General features: G+C 34.0%; 1 protein-coding gene across 31 annotated transcripts in view; it reads left to right on the forward strand.

Annotated features, from left to right (window-relative positions):
* RIMS2 (regulating synaptic membrane exocytosis 2) overlaps positions 1 to 17,887 on the forward strand; it is a 743,118-nt gene that overhangs the window by 127,282 nt on the left and 597,949 nt on the right. For 18 of the 31 annotated variants that reach the window (XM_034966469.3, XM_055116819.2, XM_055116823.2 and 15 more), the window contains exons 2-3: positions 13,316 to 13,348; positions 13,735 to 13,821. The exons of the other annotated variants lie outside the window; for them this stretch is intronic. In XM_034966469.3, the coding sequence (XP_034822360.2) occupies positions 13,316 to 13,348; positions 13,735 to 13,821 (120 nt within the window). The remainder of the gene's footprint in view (positions 1 to 13,315; positions 13,349 to 13,734; positions 13,822 to 17,887) is intronic. 31 annotated transcript variants of the gene reach the window in all.

A 17,887-nucleotide genomic window follows, 5' to 3' on the forward strand; every position in this document is an offset into this window, starting at 1 on the left:
ATTTCTCGACCTCTATTTATTTATTCATCTATCATCTATCTTTAAAATATGTAAATTTGCATGATTTTGTACTGATATGTCTGTCTCTAAATTTAGCACTGCTGGCAGGGTTCATTCTAGCCTCCTCTCTTTGTTTATTTGTATTCTGTGGCAGTTACTTGCTCATGTTCAACCCCAGTATAAATGTAGAATAGTTTCACAAATGCTAACTTGTATAGTATGGAAACAAACTTACCAGAGTACAATGCTTATGTATTGTTATTTTTTGTCTTTGGTATTACAGTTATCTAGTTAAAATATCCTTTCCTAATGTTCTTTAGGACACCTCCTTTATTCCTGACTCTCTTGTAACTAACTAGGTTATATTGTACCTTTTAAATACAATTTGATCAATTTGTCACACTTTGTATTCCTTCCAGGGATTTAAAAAAAAAGTTTGCAAACATTAACATTTAATGTTTGTGATGCATAATTCCATGGGTTTTGACAAACATGTAATTATCCAGCAACACTATAGAATAGTTTCAACACTCTAAAAATTTCCTTGTGTGACTTTTGTAGTTAATACTTCCCTCTTTCATTGACCAGTTAGCCACTACTCTGTTTTCTTTATCTATAGTTTTGCCTTTCCCAGAATGTCATATAAATTGAATCAAACCTTATGTAGCTTTTTAGTTCTCAATTCTTCCTCTTAGCAAAATACATTTGATATTTAGTCATGCTGTTCATATCAGTAGTTTATTTCTTTTTATTGCTGAGTAGTATTCCCTTGTATGGATTTAACCATAGTTTGTTTATTCATTCACCTCATAACATCTTGGTTATTTTCAGTTTTCTGAGATTATGAATAAAGCTGCTAGAAACATTGATGTATAGGTTTTTGTGTGAACATAAGTTTTCATTCTATTTGATTACATACCTAGAAAGTGGGATTGCTAGGTCTTTTGCCTTTTAATATAAACTTTGAGTCATTGTTGATATGCACAAAATAACTTGGTGAGATTTTGGTTGGGATTGCCATGTTTCTATAGATCAAATCATAAGAACTGACATCTTAAAAAATGTTGAGTCTTTCTATTCATGAACATGACATACTTCCCTATTTATTTAAATTTTCTTATATTTATTTCGTCAGAGTTTTGTAGTTTTCCTTTTATAGATTTGGTATATATTTGTTTGGTTTATGTATGATTCAATTTTTAAAATAGACATAGACCTCTCCTTTTGTAAGCATTGGTACGTTGTTTCTTTCAAGGAAATGGTCCATTTCATCAAAATTATCAAATTTGGGATAGTTGTTCTTACTATTTTTTAAATCTTTTTAATGTCATGTGATCAGAAGTGATGGACTGTCTTTCATTTTTTATATTAGTAATTTGTGTCTTTTCTTTTTTCCTTGATTAGCCTAGCTAGGAATTTATCAATTTATTGGTCTTTTCAAAGAGGTGGCTTTTGGTATTGTTGATTTTGTCTATTGATGCCCGGTTTTCAAGTTCATTGATTTTTAACTTTTATTATTTATTTTTCTCTGCTTAGATTTTATTTTCTTTTTCTAGTTTACTAAGGTAGAAGCTTTATTAATTGTAGATATGTCTTACAATATATGCATTAAAATGCTAGAAATTTTCATCTAAGCACTGGTTTAGCTGCATCTCACAAGTTTTGATAGGTTGTATTTTCACTTTCATTTAGTTAAGCATATTTTTAATCTATTTTGAGACTTGACTCACATATTTTTAGAAGCATATGGTTTAATTTCCAGATATTTTGAGATTTTTCACTATAGTTTTGCTGTTAATTTATAATTTAGTTCCTCTGTGAACTCAGAGCATATTTTGAATGATTTGTATTCTTTTAAATTTATTAAAGGGTGTTTCATAGCCTAGAATGTGGTCTGTCTTGGTGTATGTTCCCTGGGTGCTTGAGAAGAATGTGTATTATGCTGTTGTTGGATGAAGCATTATAAAATGTTCATTAGATCAATTTTATTTATGCTGTTCATTTCAAGTACATCTTCACTGATTTTCTGCCAACTGTATATGTCAATTATTGATAGCTGTGTAAAGAGCATCTGTAACAGTGGATTAATCTCTTAATGGTTGCAGATGTATCAATTTTTGCCTCCTGTATTTTGACACTTTGTTGTTATGCACACACACATTAAGGATTGTTATGTTTTCTTGGAGGAATTCATCCTTTTATTATTATGAAATACTTTGATTTTTCTCTGATAATTTTCCTTGCTCTAAAGTTGGCTTTGTTTGAAATTAATGTGGATACTCTAGCTTTTGTTTATATTTAAAGCGGGTTTCTTGTAGAGACAATACATTGCTTGGTGTTATTTATTTATTCAATTTCTTATTGATACATAATAGATATACAAATTTTAGAGGTGTATGTAATGATTTAATACATTAATATATTTTGTAAGATTAAATCAGTGTCATTGGGATGCTCATCACCTTAAATATTTGTCTTTTCTTTATGTGAGAAACATTTGAGTTATTCTTTTCTATTTTGAAATATACAATAGATTATTGTAAACTATTATTACTGTACTGATCTATCAAACACTAGGTCATATTTCTTGTCTAACTGTATGTATGTACCTATCAATCAACCTCTCTTAATTCCCCAATCTCGTGATGCTATAGCTTGGGTATTGTTTGTTTGTCCCTACCAAATTTCATGTGAAAACTTGGTCCCTAGTATGGTAGTGTTGGGAAGTAGAGCCTAATGTGAGGTGTTTAGGTCATGGAGGTGTATCCCTCATAAGTAGATTAATGCCATTCTTGGGGGTGGAGGGTAAGTGAATTCTCATCTTGTTCGTTCTCATGAGTGTTGGTTGTTAAAAAGAGCCTGGCATCTCCTCCCCTTTTTCTTGTGTCCTCTCTTTCCATGTGATCTCTGCATGGCACCCCTTCACCTTCCACCATGAGTGGAAGCAACTTGAGGCCCTCATCTGATGCAGATGCTGTTGCCATGCTTTTTAGAAAGTCTGCAGAACTATAAGCCAAATAAACGTTTGTTCTTTATAAATTACCCAGCCTAATGTATTCCTTTATAGCAACACAAATGGACTAAGACATTGTGTCTTTTTGTTTTCATCCATTCTGATATTCTCTGCTTTTTAATTGGCATATTTAGACCATTCACGTTTAAGGTGACTATTTTTAGTTGAATTCATGGTTACTGTGTTTGTAACTGTGTTGCATTTATTGTACTTGTTTTATTTCTTATTTTGTCTTCTAATTTTTCTCTCTCTTCTTTTGCTTTATTTTAGCATTTTATACAATTCTATTTTCTCTCTTAGCATATCAATTGTACTTCCTTTTAAAATTTTATTTTGGTGGTTGCTTAAGAGATTGAAGTGTTTATTTACAATGAATCCAAGTCCATTTTAAAATCGCACTGTACAACTTCACAAATGATGTAAACCTGGTAACAGATTATTCACAATTCCTCTCTTCTGTACCTTATAACATCACTGTAATTTATTTCACTTATCCATAAAATATTATCACAGAATACAGTATTGCTACAGTTCCATATTTGACAAACTGATAGATTAAGAATAAGAAAAATAAAAGGTTTTATTTTACCCTTATTTTTTCCTTCCCTAATGCTATTCCTTTTATTAAATGTACATCAGAATTTCTGACCTATGTAATTTTCTTGTCTCTGAAGGAAATGAAAAACTTTTTTTTAATATTCCTTGCAAGGCAGATCTGTTGACAAATTTTTATAATTTTTGTTTGTTTGAGAAAATATTTCTTTCTCTTTCACTTTTGAAGGATAATTTGACTGAGTGTAGACCTATAGGTTGGTTGGTTTCTTTATTCAACACTTTAGATATTTCATTCTACCTTTTTCTTTTTTTTATGAACAGAAGTCTGATGTAATTCTTATACTGTTTCTCTGTAGATAAGGTGTTTGCTTTTTTTCTTTCAAAATGTCATCTTTGTCTTTCATTTTCTGCAGTTTGAATAGTATATTCTTATTTGAAACATTTTTTGATATTCATCCTCTTTGGTGTTCTCTGAGCTTCCTGGATTCGTGGTTTGGTGTTTGTCATTAATTTTAGAAAATTTTCAGTTGTTATTACTTAAAATATTTCCTTTGTTCCTTTCTTCTCCATCTGCTATTCCCATTACACATACGTTATAGTTTTTATAATTGTCCCTCAGTTTTTCAATATGCTGTTCCATCTTTTTCACTCTTTTGTGTTTTTGTTTTTCAGTTTTAGAAGTTTTTATTGACATATTTTCAAGCTAATTGATTGTTTTTTTGGCCAAGTCTACTGCTCTGTTGATGAGTCTGTCAAAGGCATTCTTTATTTCTTTTATATTATTTTTTATTTTTAGCATTTCCTTTTTGATTCACTCATAGAGTTTCCCTCTCTTTGCTCATAGTACCGGTGTATTCTTGCATGTTGTCTACGTTTTACATTGGAACTCTTAGTATATTAACCACAGCTATTTTTCTCAGTCTAGCAATTCCAAATTTTCTGCCATATTTGATTTATGCTTTCTTTGTCTCTTCAGACTTTTTTCTTGCCACTTAGAATGCCTTGTAATTTGTTATTGAAAGCTGGAGAAGGGTTATTCAGTAAAAGGAGCTTAGGTAGTTAGGTCTTAAGTATGACATTTTATGTTTATCTGGAGAAGAGTTAGACTGTGTTTGCTGTTTATTGTAGCTGTGGTGTCAGAGGCTAAAATTTTTTCTATTGTCCTTGTGTTTATCTTTTTTTATTTTTTGCTGTTTTGTTTTTCTGTACTGACTCCTTACTAAATAGTTTCTGAGGATTGCAGTTGTTTTAGTTGTTTCACCTGTTATTATATAAGAACTCTACTGATTTGGTGGTAAGTGTAGAGGGAGGAGAGGCATCTGATAGTTCTGTCATTAGGCCTCAGTCTGTCAATGAGCTTGAGTTGAGTTTCCTCTCCCTACATTGAAGGCTAGAGAGGACTGGAATTTGGTGTTTTCCATTTTCTACATTGAAGGCTAGAGGAGGATGAAATTGGGTATTTACCTTCCTCAGGCCCGTTAAGCTTTGGCAAAACACCATCTTTATAAAATAGTTTCCCTTGAGAGAAGACCTTGTTAAAATACAGAGCTTCAAGTGCATTTCAAAATGGTTACTTTTCTTCTCCCCCTATTAGATACAGGAGAGGATTTTTCTCTGATTTTCACCGAGAGAACCTGGTGGAGCTTCTAGAGATAACACTTATGCAAGTGTGTTGGCACCCATAAGACTGAGAAACTAAGATTTGGAATTTGAAACTTAGAAGTAGTCTACCCTGAGCCTCTGGCAATTAATTATAAAGTGTTTGTGGATATACTGGTTCCACCTGCAGACCTCTGCTCCTGGGCATTTGGTTCTGGTAAGCTGTGCAACTTTGTATTTGTCTGTTTGTTTAGTTTTTGTGGCAGCAGTTTGTGAGGTCACATTAATTTCTTGATGACGCTAACAAGAGTTGTTGATTTTCAGTTCAGCTTTTTTTCTCATTTTGAGGATGGGAGTGATAATTTCCAACATCTTTATGTGTCAGATTGGAAACTAGAATCTCATCAGCTTCTTGGAATGGACGAATGTAGGAGTTCACTGTTAATAATGTTAGCATATTGTCAGAGAAATAGGTGATGTAATTAGTTTCTCGTATTACCAATTTTTAATTCATTATCTCAACATTTTAATTTTGGTGAGATACTTTGTAATGTGATTTTATCTAAAATATCGGCAAAAGGAGAAGAATAATTTTATACTTTTAATTGTATTTAAAGACATTTTAAATATTTATTTAAAACATAAATATAAAATATAAATATTTTAAATATTTATACATATTTTGTTTGGGAGGATGATGCAAATGTTATACATTTCATATATAGATGTTTTTACAAATCCCAGTTTTAATAATTTAGATTTTTATGCCTATGTTTTCTAGTAAAGATTTTGAAATTGGAAACTGATTTTTAGATTAATATCAACATGTTTATGATAAAAACTTGTCACTGATTAAGAGCAACATGATTTCTTGCAGATTCTCACCCAGGAGTTCTTTAACAAGTAAATGAGCCCATTTACATATTTATTTCAGTATTTCTTGTTTTTAGCATACTATTATTTGGTGAAGGGTCATTTTAATTGTTCTTCATTTTAATGAGCTCATATGGTAATCTTTCTTTGCCATTATCTTTTTATCTATTTGTGAATGTTTTGTTCTAAAAAGAGATTTTTATCTTTTTCTCAAAGAAATACAAGTTTTCTAAATAGAATTCAGTGTCAATATAGTTTGCTTGTGTTTGAATGTTTATATGACATTTGGTGTTAAAATAATCTTTTAAATATTAAATCCATTTTGTGACTGTATTTAAATACTAAATGATGTGACTTTCATTCTTGCAAATAAGATATTACACTCTGAATTTATAAAGAGAATACAGGATATAATTTTATTGTTAATATAGAAATAGATACCAATTATATTTGTTATTGTGACACAAATATGTCTAAGAATATGGCTTTCATTTATTACTATATCATTAAAAAATGAACACAGTGTAAAAGTGAATCAATTTGATCTAAAGAGAATTTAATTTACAGTGTTAGGTATAGCCTTGTAATGAAAGTCTAGGATTTTGCTGACCAGTTTTCATGACTAATTCTTAGTTTCCCTCTGAGAGGGTAAAAACTAATAAACTGATCATGTAGTCATAAGTTTACCTCTTAGGATAAGTTCTAGGAAATTGTGAGAAGCCAAATTTCAGAGGCCTTTATTATCCTTGTGCATGATTTTTCTCTGCCTTATAAATATCCAGTCTTATTTCATTTTGGTACTCAGTGATCTATATTGGGCCAGTCTCCCTTAATTTCCCGAATATTGTGAAACCAGTACACACTAATAGGTCTGTAGAAGGAATAATTTAATTTTAATAAAGGAATATTAAAAAAATGAATAATATTAATTTCATACACATCCATGTGAAGAGACCACCAAACAGGCTTTCTGTGAGCAATAAAGCTGTTTATTTCACCTGGATGCAGGTGGGCTGAGTCTGAAAAGAGAGTCAGTGAAGGGAGATACGGGTGGGGCCGTTTTATAAGATTTGGGTAGGTAAAGGAAAATTAACAGTCAAAGGGGGGTTGTTCTCTGGTGGGCAGTTGTGGGGGTCACAAAGTGCTCAGCAGGGGAGCTTTTGAGCCAGGATGAGCCGGGAGAAGGAATTTCACAAGATAATGTCATCAGTTAAGGCAGGAACAGGCCATTTTCACTTCTTTTGTGGTGGAATGTCATCAGTTAAGGCAGGAACTGGCCATCTGGATGTGTATGAGCAGGCCACAGGGGATATGATGGCTTAACTTGGGCTCAGAGGCCTGAGAATTAATCCCAAGAATGACTCACTAAATGTGTGCCACGTGAGGTAGAAGTTTTTTTTTAGTTAGGTGTATCTAATTTTTCGTATCATATGCATCATGAATTAACTGTCTCCTTTTTTTTCTTCAACTTTTATTTTAAGTTCAGGGGTACATGTGCCAGATGTTCAGGTTTGTTACATAGGCAAATGTGTGCCATGGTGTTTTGCTGCACACATCATCCCACAACCTATGTATTAAGCCCAGCATCCGTTAGCTGTTCCTCCTGATGTTCTACCTCTCTCCGCACCCAGCTCCGACAGGCCTCAGTGTTTGTTGTTTCCCCCATGTGTCCATGTGTCCTCATCATTCAGCTCCAACTTATAAGTGAGAACATATGGTATTTAGTTTTCTCTTCCTGTGTTAGTTTGCTGAGGATAATGCCTTTCAGCTTTATCCATGTCCCTGCAAAGGACATGATCTTGGGCTGAGACAATGGGGTTTTCTAGATATAGGATCATGTCATCCGCAAACAGAGATAATTTGACTTCCTCTCTTCCTATTTGAATAGCATTTATTTTTTTCTCTTGCCTGACTGCCCTGGCCAGAACTTCCAATACTATGTTGAGTAGAAGTGGTAGGAGAAAGCATCCTTGTCTTGTGCTCATTTTCAAGAAGAATGTTTCCAGCTTTTGCCCATTCAGTATGATACTGGCTATGGCTTTTTCATGTATGGCTCTTATTATTTTGAGGTATGTTTTTTCCATACCTAGTTGAGAATTTTTAACATGAAGGGATTTTGAATTTTATTGAAGGCCTGTTCTGCATCTAATGAGACAAATTATGCATTTTTTGTCTTCAGTCCTGTTTATGTGAAGAGTTACATTTATTTATTTTTGTACATTGAACCAACCTTTTATTGTGGGAATGAAACCTACTTTATCATGGTGGATATGCTTTTTTATGTGCTGCTGGATTCGGTTTGCCAGTATATTGCATTTATGTTTGACAGTTTTTGCATCAGTGTTCATCAAGGACATTGCCTGAAGTTTTTTGTTGTTGTTGTATCTGTGCCAGGTTTTGGTATCAATGTGATATTTTTGCATCGATGTTCATCAAGGACATTGGCCTGAGGTTTTTTATGTTGTTGTATCTGTGCCAGGTTTTGGTATCAGTATGATGTTGGCCTCATAGAATGAGTTAGAGGGGAGACCCTCCTTTTCAATTTTTTGGAATAGTTTCAGTAGAATGGTACCAGCTTTTATTTGTACCTCTGGTAGAATTCAGTTGTGAATCCATCTCGTCCTGGGCTTTTTTGGGTTGGTAGGCTATCTATTACTGCCTGAATTTCAGAACTTATTATTGGCCTATTAACAGATTCAGTTTCTTCCTGATTCAGCCTTGGGTAGGTGTATGTGTCCAGACATTATTTGTTTCTTATATATTTTCTAGTTTATGTGCATAGACGTGTTTATAGTATTCTCTGATGGTCGTTTATATTTCTGTGGGGTCAGTGGTGATATCCTTCTTATTTCTGATTGTGTTTATTTGATTCTTCTTTCTTTTCTTTTTTATTAGTCTTACCTAGTGGTATATTATATTAATTTTTTTTCCAAAAACCAGCTGCTGGTTTCATTGATTTTTTTTTGAATTTTTTTTTTTTTAAATTTTTGTATCACCTTCAGTTCAGTTTTGATCTTGGTTACTTCTTGTCTTCTGTTAGCTGTGGGGCTTGCTCTTGGTTTGCCAGTTGTTTTAGGTGTGATGTTAGGTTGTTGAGATCTTTCTAGCTTTTTGATGTGGGCATTTAATGCTATAAATTTCCCTCCTAACACTGCTTTAGCTGCGTCCCAGAGCTTTGGGTACATTGTCTCTTTGTTCTCATTAGTTTCAAAGAACTTTCTTATTTTTCCCTTAATTTCATTATTTACACAGGAGTCATTCAGGAGCAGGTTGTTCAATTTCAATGTAGTTGTGTGTTCTTCAGTGATTTTCTTAATCTTGAGTTCTAATTTGATTGTGCTGTAGTCTGAGAGAATGTTTGTTATTATTTCAGTTCTTTTATATTTGCTGAGGAGTGTTTCACTTCAGATTATGTGATAAATTTTAGTCAATAAAATTTTAGTTAGATAAAATTAAGTGCCATGTGGTGATGAGAAGAATGTATATTCTGTTCTTTCCTTGGTGGAGTTCTGTAGGTATCTATCAGGTCCATTTGATTCAGAGCTGAGTTCAGGTCCTGAATATCCTTGGTAGTTTTCTGTCTCGATGATCTGTCTCATATTGACAGTGGGGTGTTAAAGTCTCCCAGTATTATTGTTTGGGAATTTTAAGTCATTTTGTCTCTAAGAACTTGCTTTATGAATCTGAGTGCTCCTGTATTAGGTGCATATATATTTAGGAGAATTAGCTCTTCTTGTTGAATTGAACCCTTTATCATTCCATAATAACTTTCATTGTCTTTTTTGATCTTTGTTGGTTTAAAGTCTGTTTTGTCAGAAATACTGGAATTGCAACCCCTGTGTTTTCTGTTTTAAATTTGTTTGGTAAATTTTCCTCCATCCTTTTATTTTGAGCCTATGTGTGTCTTTGCATGTGAGGTGGGTCTCTTGAAGACAGCATACCAGTGGGTCTTGGCTTTTTATCCAGCTTGCAATTTTGTGTCTTTTAATTGGGGCATTTAGCCCATTTATATTTAAGGTTAGTATTGTTATTTGTGAATTTGATTCTGTCATCATGATGCTAGCTGGTTATTTCGCATACTTGTTTATGTGGTTGCTTCATAATGTCACTGATCTGTGTACTTCAGTGTGTTTTTGTAGTGGGTAGTAATTGTTTTTCCTTTCCATATTTAGTGCTTTGTTCAGGAGCTCTTGCAAGGCAGGCATGGTGGTGGAAATTCCCTAAGCATTTGATTGTCTGAAAAGGATCCTTTTTCTCCTTCACTTATGATGTTTAGTTTGGGCGAATATGCAGTTCTGGGTTGGAATTTCTTTTCTTTAAGAACGTTGAATATTGGCCCCTAATCTCTTCTGGCTTTTAGAGTTTTTGCTGAGAGGTCCCCTGTTAGTCTGATGGGCTGCATTTTGTAGGTGACCTGGCCTTTCTATCTGACTGCCTTTAACATTTTTTTCTTTCATTTGTATATTTCAGAATCTGATTATTACGTGTCTTGGGGTTGATCTTCTAATGGAGTATCTTACTGGGGTTCTCTGTATTTCCTGGATTTGAATGTTGGCCTGTCTTTCTCTGTTGGGGAAGTTCTCCTGGATGATATACTTAAGTATGTTTTGCAACTTGGTTCCATTCTCCCCATCTCTTTCAGGTACCCTAATGAGTCTTAGGTTCTGTCTTTTTAAATAATTTTATATTTTTTGGAGGTTTTGTTCATGCCTTTTCATTCTTTTTTTTTTTCTTTCTGTTCTTGTATGCCTGTCTTACGTCAGAAAGACAGTCTTCAAGCTCTGAGATTCTTTTCTCTGCTTGGTCTATAGTTCTCATGTTGTGTTTTTCAGCTCCATCAGGTTGGTTATATTCCTCTCTAAACTGGCTATTCTGGCTATCAGCTCCTGTATTGTTTTATCGTGAGTCTTAGCTTCTTTGCATTGGGTTACCACATGCTCCTTTATCTCAGCAAAGTTTGTTATTACCCACCTTCTGAAGCCTACTTTTGTCACTTCAGCCATCTCAGCCTCAGCCCAGTTTGTGCCCTTACTGGACAGGTGTTGTGGTCATTTGAAGGAGAAGAGCTGTTCTGGCTTTTTGAGTTTTTAGCGTTTTTGTGTTGATTCTTTCTTACCTTTATGGGCTTACCTACCTTTGGTCTTTGGGGTTGGTGACCTTTGATTTGGGTTTTTATGGGGTCTTTTTTATTGACGTTGTTGTTGTTTTCTGTTTGTTTTTCTTTTAATAGTTATGGCACTGTTTTGTGGGGCTGCTGTGGTTTGCAGGGGTCCCCTTCAGACCCTAGTTGCCTTCGTTTTTCTCCTTCCCAGAGTTATCACCAGTGAAAGCTGTGAACCAGCAAAGATGGCAGCCTTCCCCTTTTTCTGGAAGCTTTTTTTCAGTGGGGCACTGACCTGTTGCTGGCCCAAATATGCCTGTAGGAGGTGACTGGAGACTCCTGCTGGGAGGTCTCACCCAGTCAGGAGGAACAGGATCAGGGATCTGCCTAAAGAAGCCATCAGGTGGCCCTTTGGTAGAGCAGGTGTGCTGCATTCAGGGGTCTCTTCTTTGTCTGGACTGTTTGTATTCTCCAAAGCTGGAATGGCTGAGTCTACTGAACTGCAGAGATAGAGAACCCCTGGGAGCTTCATCCCTGAGAAAGATCAAAGCTCTGTCCGGAGAATCCTTGCTGGAGTGGGTGAAGCCCTCACAGGGAGGTCTTGCCAAGTGAGGATGAATGAATTGGGTTCCACTTAAAGAAGCAGTCTGGACATGATCTGTCAAGGCAGCTATGCTGCTCTGTGGGGGACTCCTCCTCATCCAAACTGCCTGTATTCTTCAAAGTTGGCAGGCTGAAATGACTGAGTCTACTGAACCACAGAGATGGTGGTCACCCATCCCCCTGGGAACTCAGTCCTGACTCAGGCAGACTCCAGCCTGCTACTACCAGCTGGCTGGAATTCCAAGCCAGTGGGTCCCAACTTGTGAGGCACCATGTAAGTGGGGCCCACAGAATGATGCCACTTTGCTCCCTGGACTCAGTCCCCTTCCTAGGGGTATTCACAGATGGATCTCCTGCCTTGATGCAGATTCCGGGGCCAGAGTATGCAAAACTCCTGGGTCTCTGTGTGTGTCTAAGCAGCCGCCCTGCCGAAACCTCACATAGCTCAGTGTATTGGACCCAGGACCCTGGTGATGTGGGTTCACGAGGATATCTCCTGATCCATGGGTTGCAAGGATCTGTGGGAGAAGCGTGGTTTCCTGGGCAGGTCACACAATCACTGACAGCTTCCCTTTGCTCCGTGCTGCTCCCAGGTGGGCTATCGCCCTACCCTGCTTCTCTTTGTTCTCTGAGGGTCAAGTTGTTTGCTTAGTCAGTTTCAACGTGAGAACTCAGATATTTCAGTTGAAGGTGCTGAACTGACTTGCTCCTTTCATTCCTCTCCTTGAGTGCTGTGGAATGCAGCTGCTTTCAATTGGCTGTCTTAGCTTTCCACAACTGTCTACTTCTAAATCAGTTTCTGACTGTGAATTTTTAGATTTTTGTAATATAAAAATATCTTCTCATCTCAGAGAATTAGAAAGTAGTTTTTTCTATATGCTATTTTAGATAAGACTTTATTGAACTCAGCAGAACTAGAAGTAAAGCACTGACTTGATTATTATAGTTATTTCTATACTATTTATTTAAATTCATTTTCAGTCTGGAATAGTTGTTTGCATAATTAACTTATGAATATTTCTAATTTAATATACCTAGTTATTTTAATAGCTATTTTAAGAGAGTTTGGATACCTGCCCTCCCCCACCTCCCATTTCTTTCTCTGTTCCTTTAGGCATAAAGAAATTCATTTGTAAGGCTTTTAAAAATACATTCGTAAAACTCTATGTTTAATTTAAAATACTTATGCCTTTACTTCAATATTAAGGAAAAATTAAAAAAAGGAAATCTATTTGCACTTAACTAAATGTGATTGTGTTTAATATAGTATGTTAAAATAATTATTTAAAAATCTTCAATATCAATAAAAATATTCAGAAAACTTCAGGACCAAATCATTGCTTTAAAACAGAGGTAGAATTTTAATATTAGTTTTCTGTTAAGGACAAATGATTCATTTTCTCTTTTTTGTGTAAAATTGATTGAAATGTATAATTTCAATATATGGCAAAGCACTAAGTCTTTCTATATAAAATTCTTATTTTTGGTGTCCATTTTATATGAACACAAATTTGTAAATAGAAATCTCTTCATAGTACAGTGCACTCAGTTGTGCAAACTTATCTTTTTAGGGTCAAAGAAGAACACAAACCACAACTGACACAGTAAGTAAATGTATTAAGAGTGTAGTAGGCTTGACTTCTGTACTTTTGCCACATACTGCTTTCTGGTATTAGCTTACACTAATACTGGATAGGCTGCAGCTAGCGTGTCTTCTGCTTTCTGACTCTCTGGCTTGTAAGAGAGCTGCTTGCAGCTTCTTACGTCACCCACATAGTGACTGGATGTAGTTTTTTGCTGCCTGCTTGTGGACTAGTTAAGTGTTCAAATTTAATTTCCCTACATTTTGACTGCCTGGATGATAATTGGAGCTCACATTACCATTGGCTGTAGCTTTTGTGCCTGTGTATTTTTATTATGGATAAGAAAACGTTAACCTACATTGTTATTCATTTGGTTATTCAGTCACATTATTTGCTTATTTAAACAGGTGGTTTCCCTTTAGTGGAATCACTGAACTGGTAAATAACGTTCTTCAGCCCCAGCAAAAACAACAAAATGAAAAGGAGCCCCAGACGTAAGTAAGCTGATCTATATAGACTAAATATTATCTCTGATAGTATAACATACTGAAAAGTATGTGTTAAAATACTGTCCTTGGAATAGTATGCCCTCAGAAAGGAAAATTGTTCGGTTAGGGTTTGATACTGTTACCCTTAATGAAAATCTATAAAGAACGCAAGGATAATTAATAGGGTAGTAAAAAAGAAGAGGTAATTCCCCCCACCCTGCTATATTTTAGTATAAATAATGTAAGCCATACTTATTCAGTAAAACACCCTTTTCCAACAATGCAATATATAACTAGAGTGTGTTTCTTTCAAAAATTGTTCTAGAGGACATTAAAAGATATTAACCCCCAAATTCAATCTTTGGTCAAATAGTTTTGGAAAGGTTGTTTTAAAAAAGGTTAAGCAAGTTTCTTTATTATAATTATTCTGAGAACCCAAATATGCTCCAAGGGTATTAGAACATACACTGTTTAATACATTTGTTTGACCACTGAATCCTGTTTTTACTAAACATTTCATTAGGTTATGAAACATAATTTGGGAAATGTGGCAATATATTCTCACACTGACCTGAAACATTAAAGAAGTATTGACTTCATTTTTTTGTTATTAGATTAAAAAACACTGTTTAAAAAGTTGTTCACTTCTGTAGCATTTTAATTTTGTGCAAGCAATATTATTTATGTTGTGAAGTTGAGGTAGCTGAGGATGTGAGAGAGACTGCATATATTTAAATTCCAGTATTCTCCTGACAGTTGTCATAATATTCAGATGTGCTCCAACCACTTAGCCTCTGTGCTTCCTTTTGAATTATGACTTTGGAGAAGCTGGTTTGGTTGTAGGAATGGACAAGTTGACAAGTGACATGGACTCCAGGAGAGAATGAGAATGATGAGTATGATGAAACACTCAGAAAAACATTCATATTTTGCCTTTAATGCAGAGTAAAAGATAAACATCTTTTATGTCTTGTTGCTATTGATGAGGATAATCTCCTCATGCATTTTATGCTACTTTGCATACATTTTATGTTATATTTTGTCAGGGTTTTCATTTCAACTGAAGTAAAAGTATGATGTGTACTCTTCCTAATAGTTAATATGTAGTTCTCAAATTGGAACTTCTCCTGTACTTAAGGTCGTTGAAGTAGGGCCAGTATTTGTCTTGCCTACTGTTTTATTCTTGGCATTTAGCAAAATGCCTAATACATAGTAGGAACTCAATAAATATTTCTTCACAATTGATTTTTCATATTTTATCCTTTTATGATACAGGAATTTTATGACATAAGGAGTAAAATTAAATTTAACAATTGCTTTTCTAACTAGCAAGCATTATATTAAAATGCCACACAATGTCATTGTTTTGCTTTTTCACTATGGCACTGAAGCGTAAAATAAAATGGAGAAACCAATAACAAAATATAATTAGATATAATTTTGTCTTGGTTTTAAATGACTTCAGTTAATGTATCTTGTGTGTGAGATTTTGAAAATAATCAAGACTGTGCCATATTATGTATTAATTACCATGGCCATCAAATAAAATGACATATTTTGTGAGTAACTTTTAAAAAATGATATTTAGATTATTGTAAATAAAGTGACATTTGATTGGCATAAACACAAAAGAAATCACTTTAATAATAAATATAATCCAATCTGCTTTGATTTTTGTATAGGAAAATGGTAGAAAAAATTAGCACTTTTAGATGATTTAAAAATTAATTCTTGATTAATTGGTATTATTTCAGTTAAGATTTCTTTGACAACTAATTCATTCTTGCTCTGTGATTTATGTAGTTTTAAAAATTCAGAATCAATAGATTCTCTTAATAGCTACATTCTTCATCTTACATTCTTGTTACATTGAAGATTTTTGGTATGTAATTTTCTAGAAGCCTTCCTTTTATCTTTCTGAACCACAGACGAGGGTTACTTCTGAATGCCCTTTAATTCACTTACTCTCTATTCGGATTTATAAGGCTTCTTCTTTCTGGGTTATCTTATTTCTTTCTCAATATGAATACTATGTGAGTGGGATAACTTCCTATCTGCTTACTTTCTATTATTCATCCATAAAATTATTTTTGGAAGCTGAATTCCAGGTATTCATTTTAAGTTTTAAATGTTAAAAAGTAAGTTTTTCATATTTTGTGCAAATACTTTCATAGTAGAATAACGAAATATTCTACCAGATAGCTAGTATTAAAAATCTATTATGTTTCCTAAACACTAGTTCATTTTAATCCATTTGTATAAATTCCATTTTGCGGTTGTTGAAAAATGTAGTGATGATGTAGGCTTCTTGAGGTCTGTATTTTTGAGGTTCGTTCATTTCATATTCTTTAGCATAATAGGAAGATTTACTAATTTTGATTTTGGCAATTGATGTGAAATTATAGATATAAGTAGACTACTGTATATTCAACTTTGACTTTTCATGAGATTTGAGGCATAGAAAATTGAATGAGCCATTTGTTTTAGTTGCCAGTTAATTCACCCTTTGTAGAAACTGCTTAATATATAAATTAAATAATTTTAATATTACTTTCTCTTTTCTTTTGCTATTTTTTGCATCAGCATTAAAATGAGGGAAAGTTTTCTGCAAAGAGAATATCACATAACATAGGTTTTATGTAAGGTATAAAACAAGCCTCTGGATAATTAAAGATGGAAATACTAGGAAAAATGATAAATGCCTTATAATGCAACTGTCATTTTAACTTTGTATCTGCAATACATAGCAAAATGGTAAAGGTAATTTAAAAAGTTTCCAATGCAAATACATTAAACTAATCAATTGGATTACTTTACTTTGAATTTTATATTTTAGTTTTATTTATGTTTTGCTATGATTAATACATGTACTTTTGAAATACTAGAGAAATCTAAAATTTGAATTATTGGAATTAGATAACCACCTAATATAGTAATCCTCTTTGGTTGTGAGGTCTTTTAATAGAAACAAAATGTTAAAGCGAAGAGTGTTTTAAGCATAGGGAACATGATATGTGAGAGTCTTTAAGTAGCAAGGGACACAAAGAAGACCAACATGGGTGTAGTATAGTAGATGAGAGGGAGTGTGGCAGGAGATGAGGTTCCAGAGGTAGGACTCAGATAGGGCAGTGGTTTTACAGAGAATGATAAGGAGTTTGAATCTGAGTCTCAGTATACAGGGAAGATATTGAAGAGATTTAAACGTGGGAGTGACATGATTTACTTTATGTATAAAGAACATATTGACTGCTCTATAAGTAGCATGAGTGAGAATAGAAATGGAGAGAGCAATGGAAGAGGCCTTTTTTGAGGACTTTGCTAGTGATAGTGATAACCTGGACCACACTGATTACAGTGAATACAGTGAAGATGGAGAGAAGTAAATTGAGAATATATTTGAAGATTGAAATGATATGATTTGTCAGAGGAGAAGATTTAGAAGTTGTTGAAGAAGGGAAAAGAACCAAAGATGACTCCTGGGTTTCTAGTTGAAAGAACTAATTGGGTCATGATGTTATTAAATATGATCAAGAAGAGGAGAAGATTAACAGGTTGGAGGTATAAACTAAAACTTACATTTTGAACTTTTAAAATTTAAGATGCTTATAATTATCCAGCATTAAAGGAGAGAGATGGACTGGCCAGAGATATATTTTTGAGAGTGGTTAGTATGGCACATAAAGCTAGAAAAATGCATAAAATAACCTAGAGAGAGAGTGTGTGATAAAGAGCAGACACAAAGATTGGTTAAGCTCTGAAAAATCCTTATACTTATCCTGGGTCCTGAGATAAAAAGACTGTGGTTCCTACTCTCAAATAGTTCATGGTTAAGTGGGAAAAACAGACAAGCTGATAAGTAATTAAAAACAGTTCTGTGGGGACTTCTGGTTTGATTTTTGATATGTGAAAGAGCATGAAAGTTGTCACTGCTATTCTCATAACAAGAAAAATGCTGAACTGAAAACCAACAACTTTTCTTAAATCCATCAGAAAATTGAGGTCACAGGGCAAATCAAGCCATGAGTAGTGGAGAGAGAGGCAAATACAAAGAGTAAGTTTACTGGGTGAAGAA

The sequence above is a fragment of the Pan paniscus genome, chromosome 7 (assembly GCF_029289425.2).
Source record: "Pan paniscus chromosome 7, NHGRI_mPanPan1-v2.0_pri, whole genome shotgun sequence".
In the NCBI taxonomy this organism is placed as follows: Eukaryota; Metazoa; Chordata; class Mammalia; order Primates; family Hominidae; genus Pan; species Pan paniscus.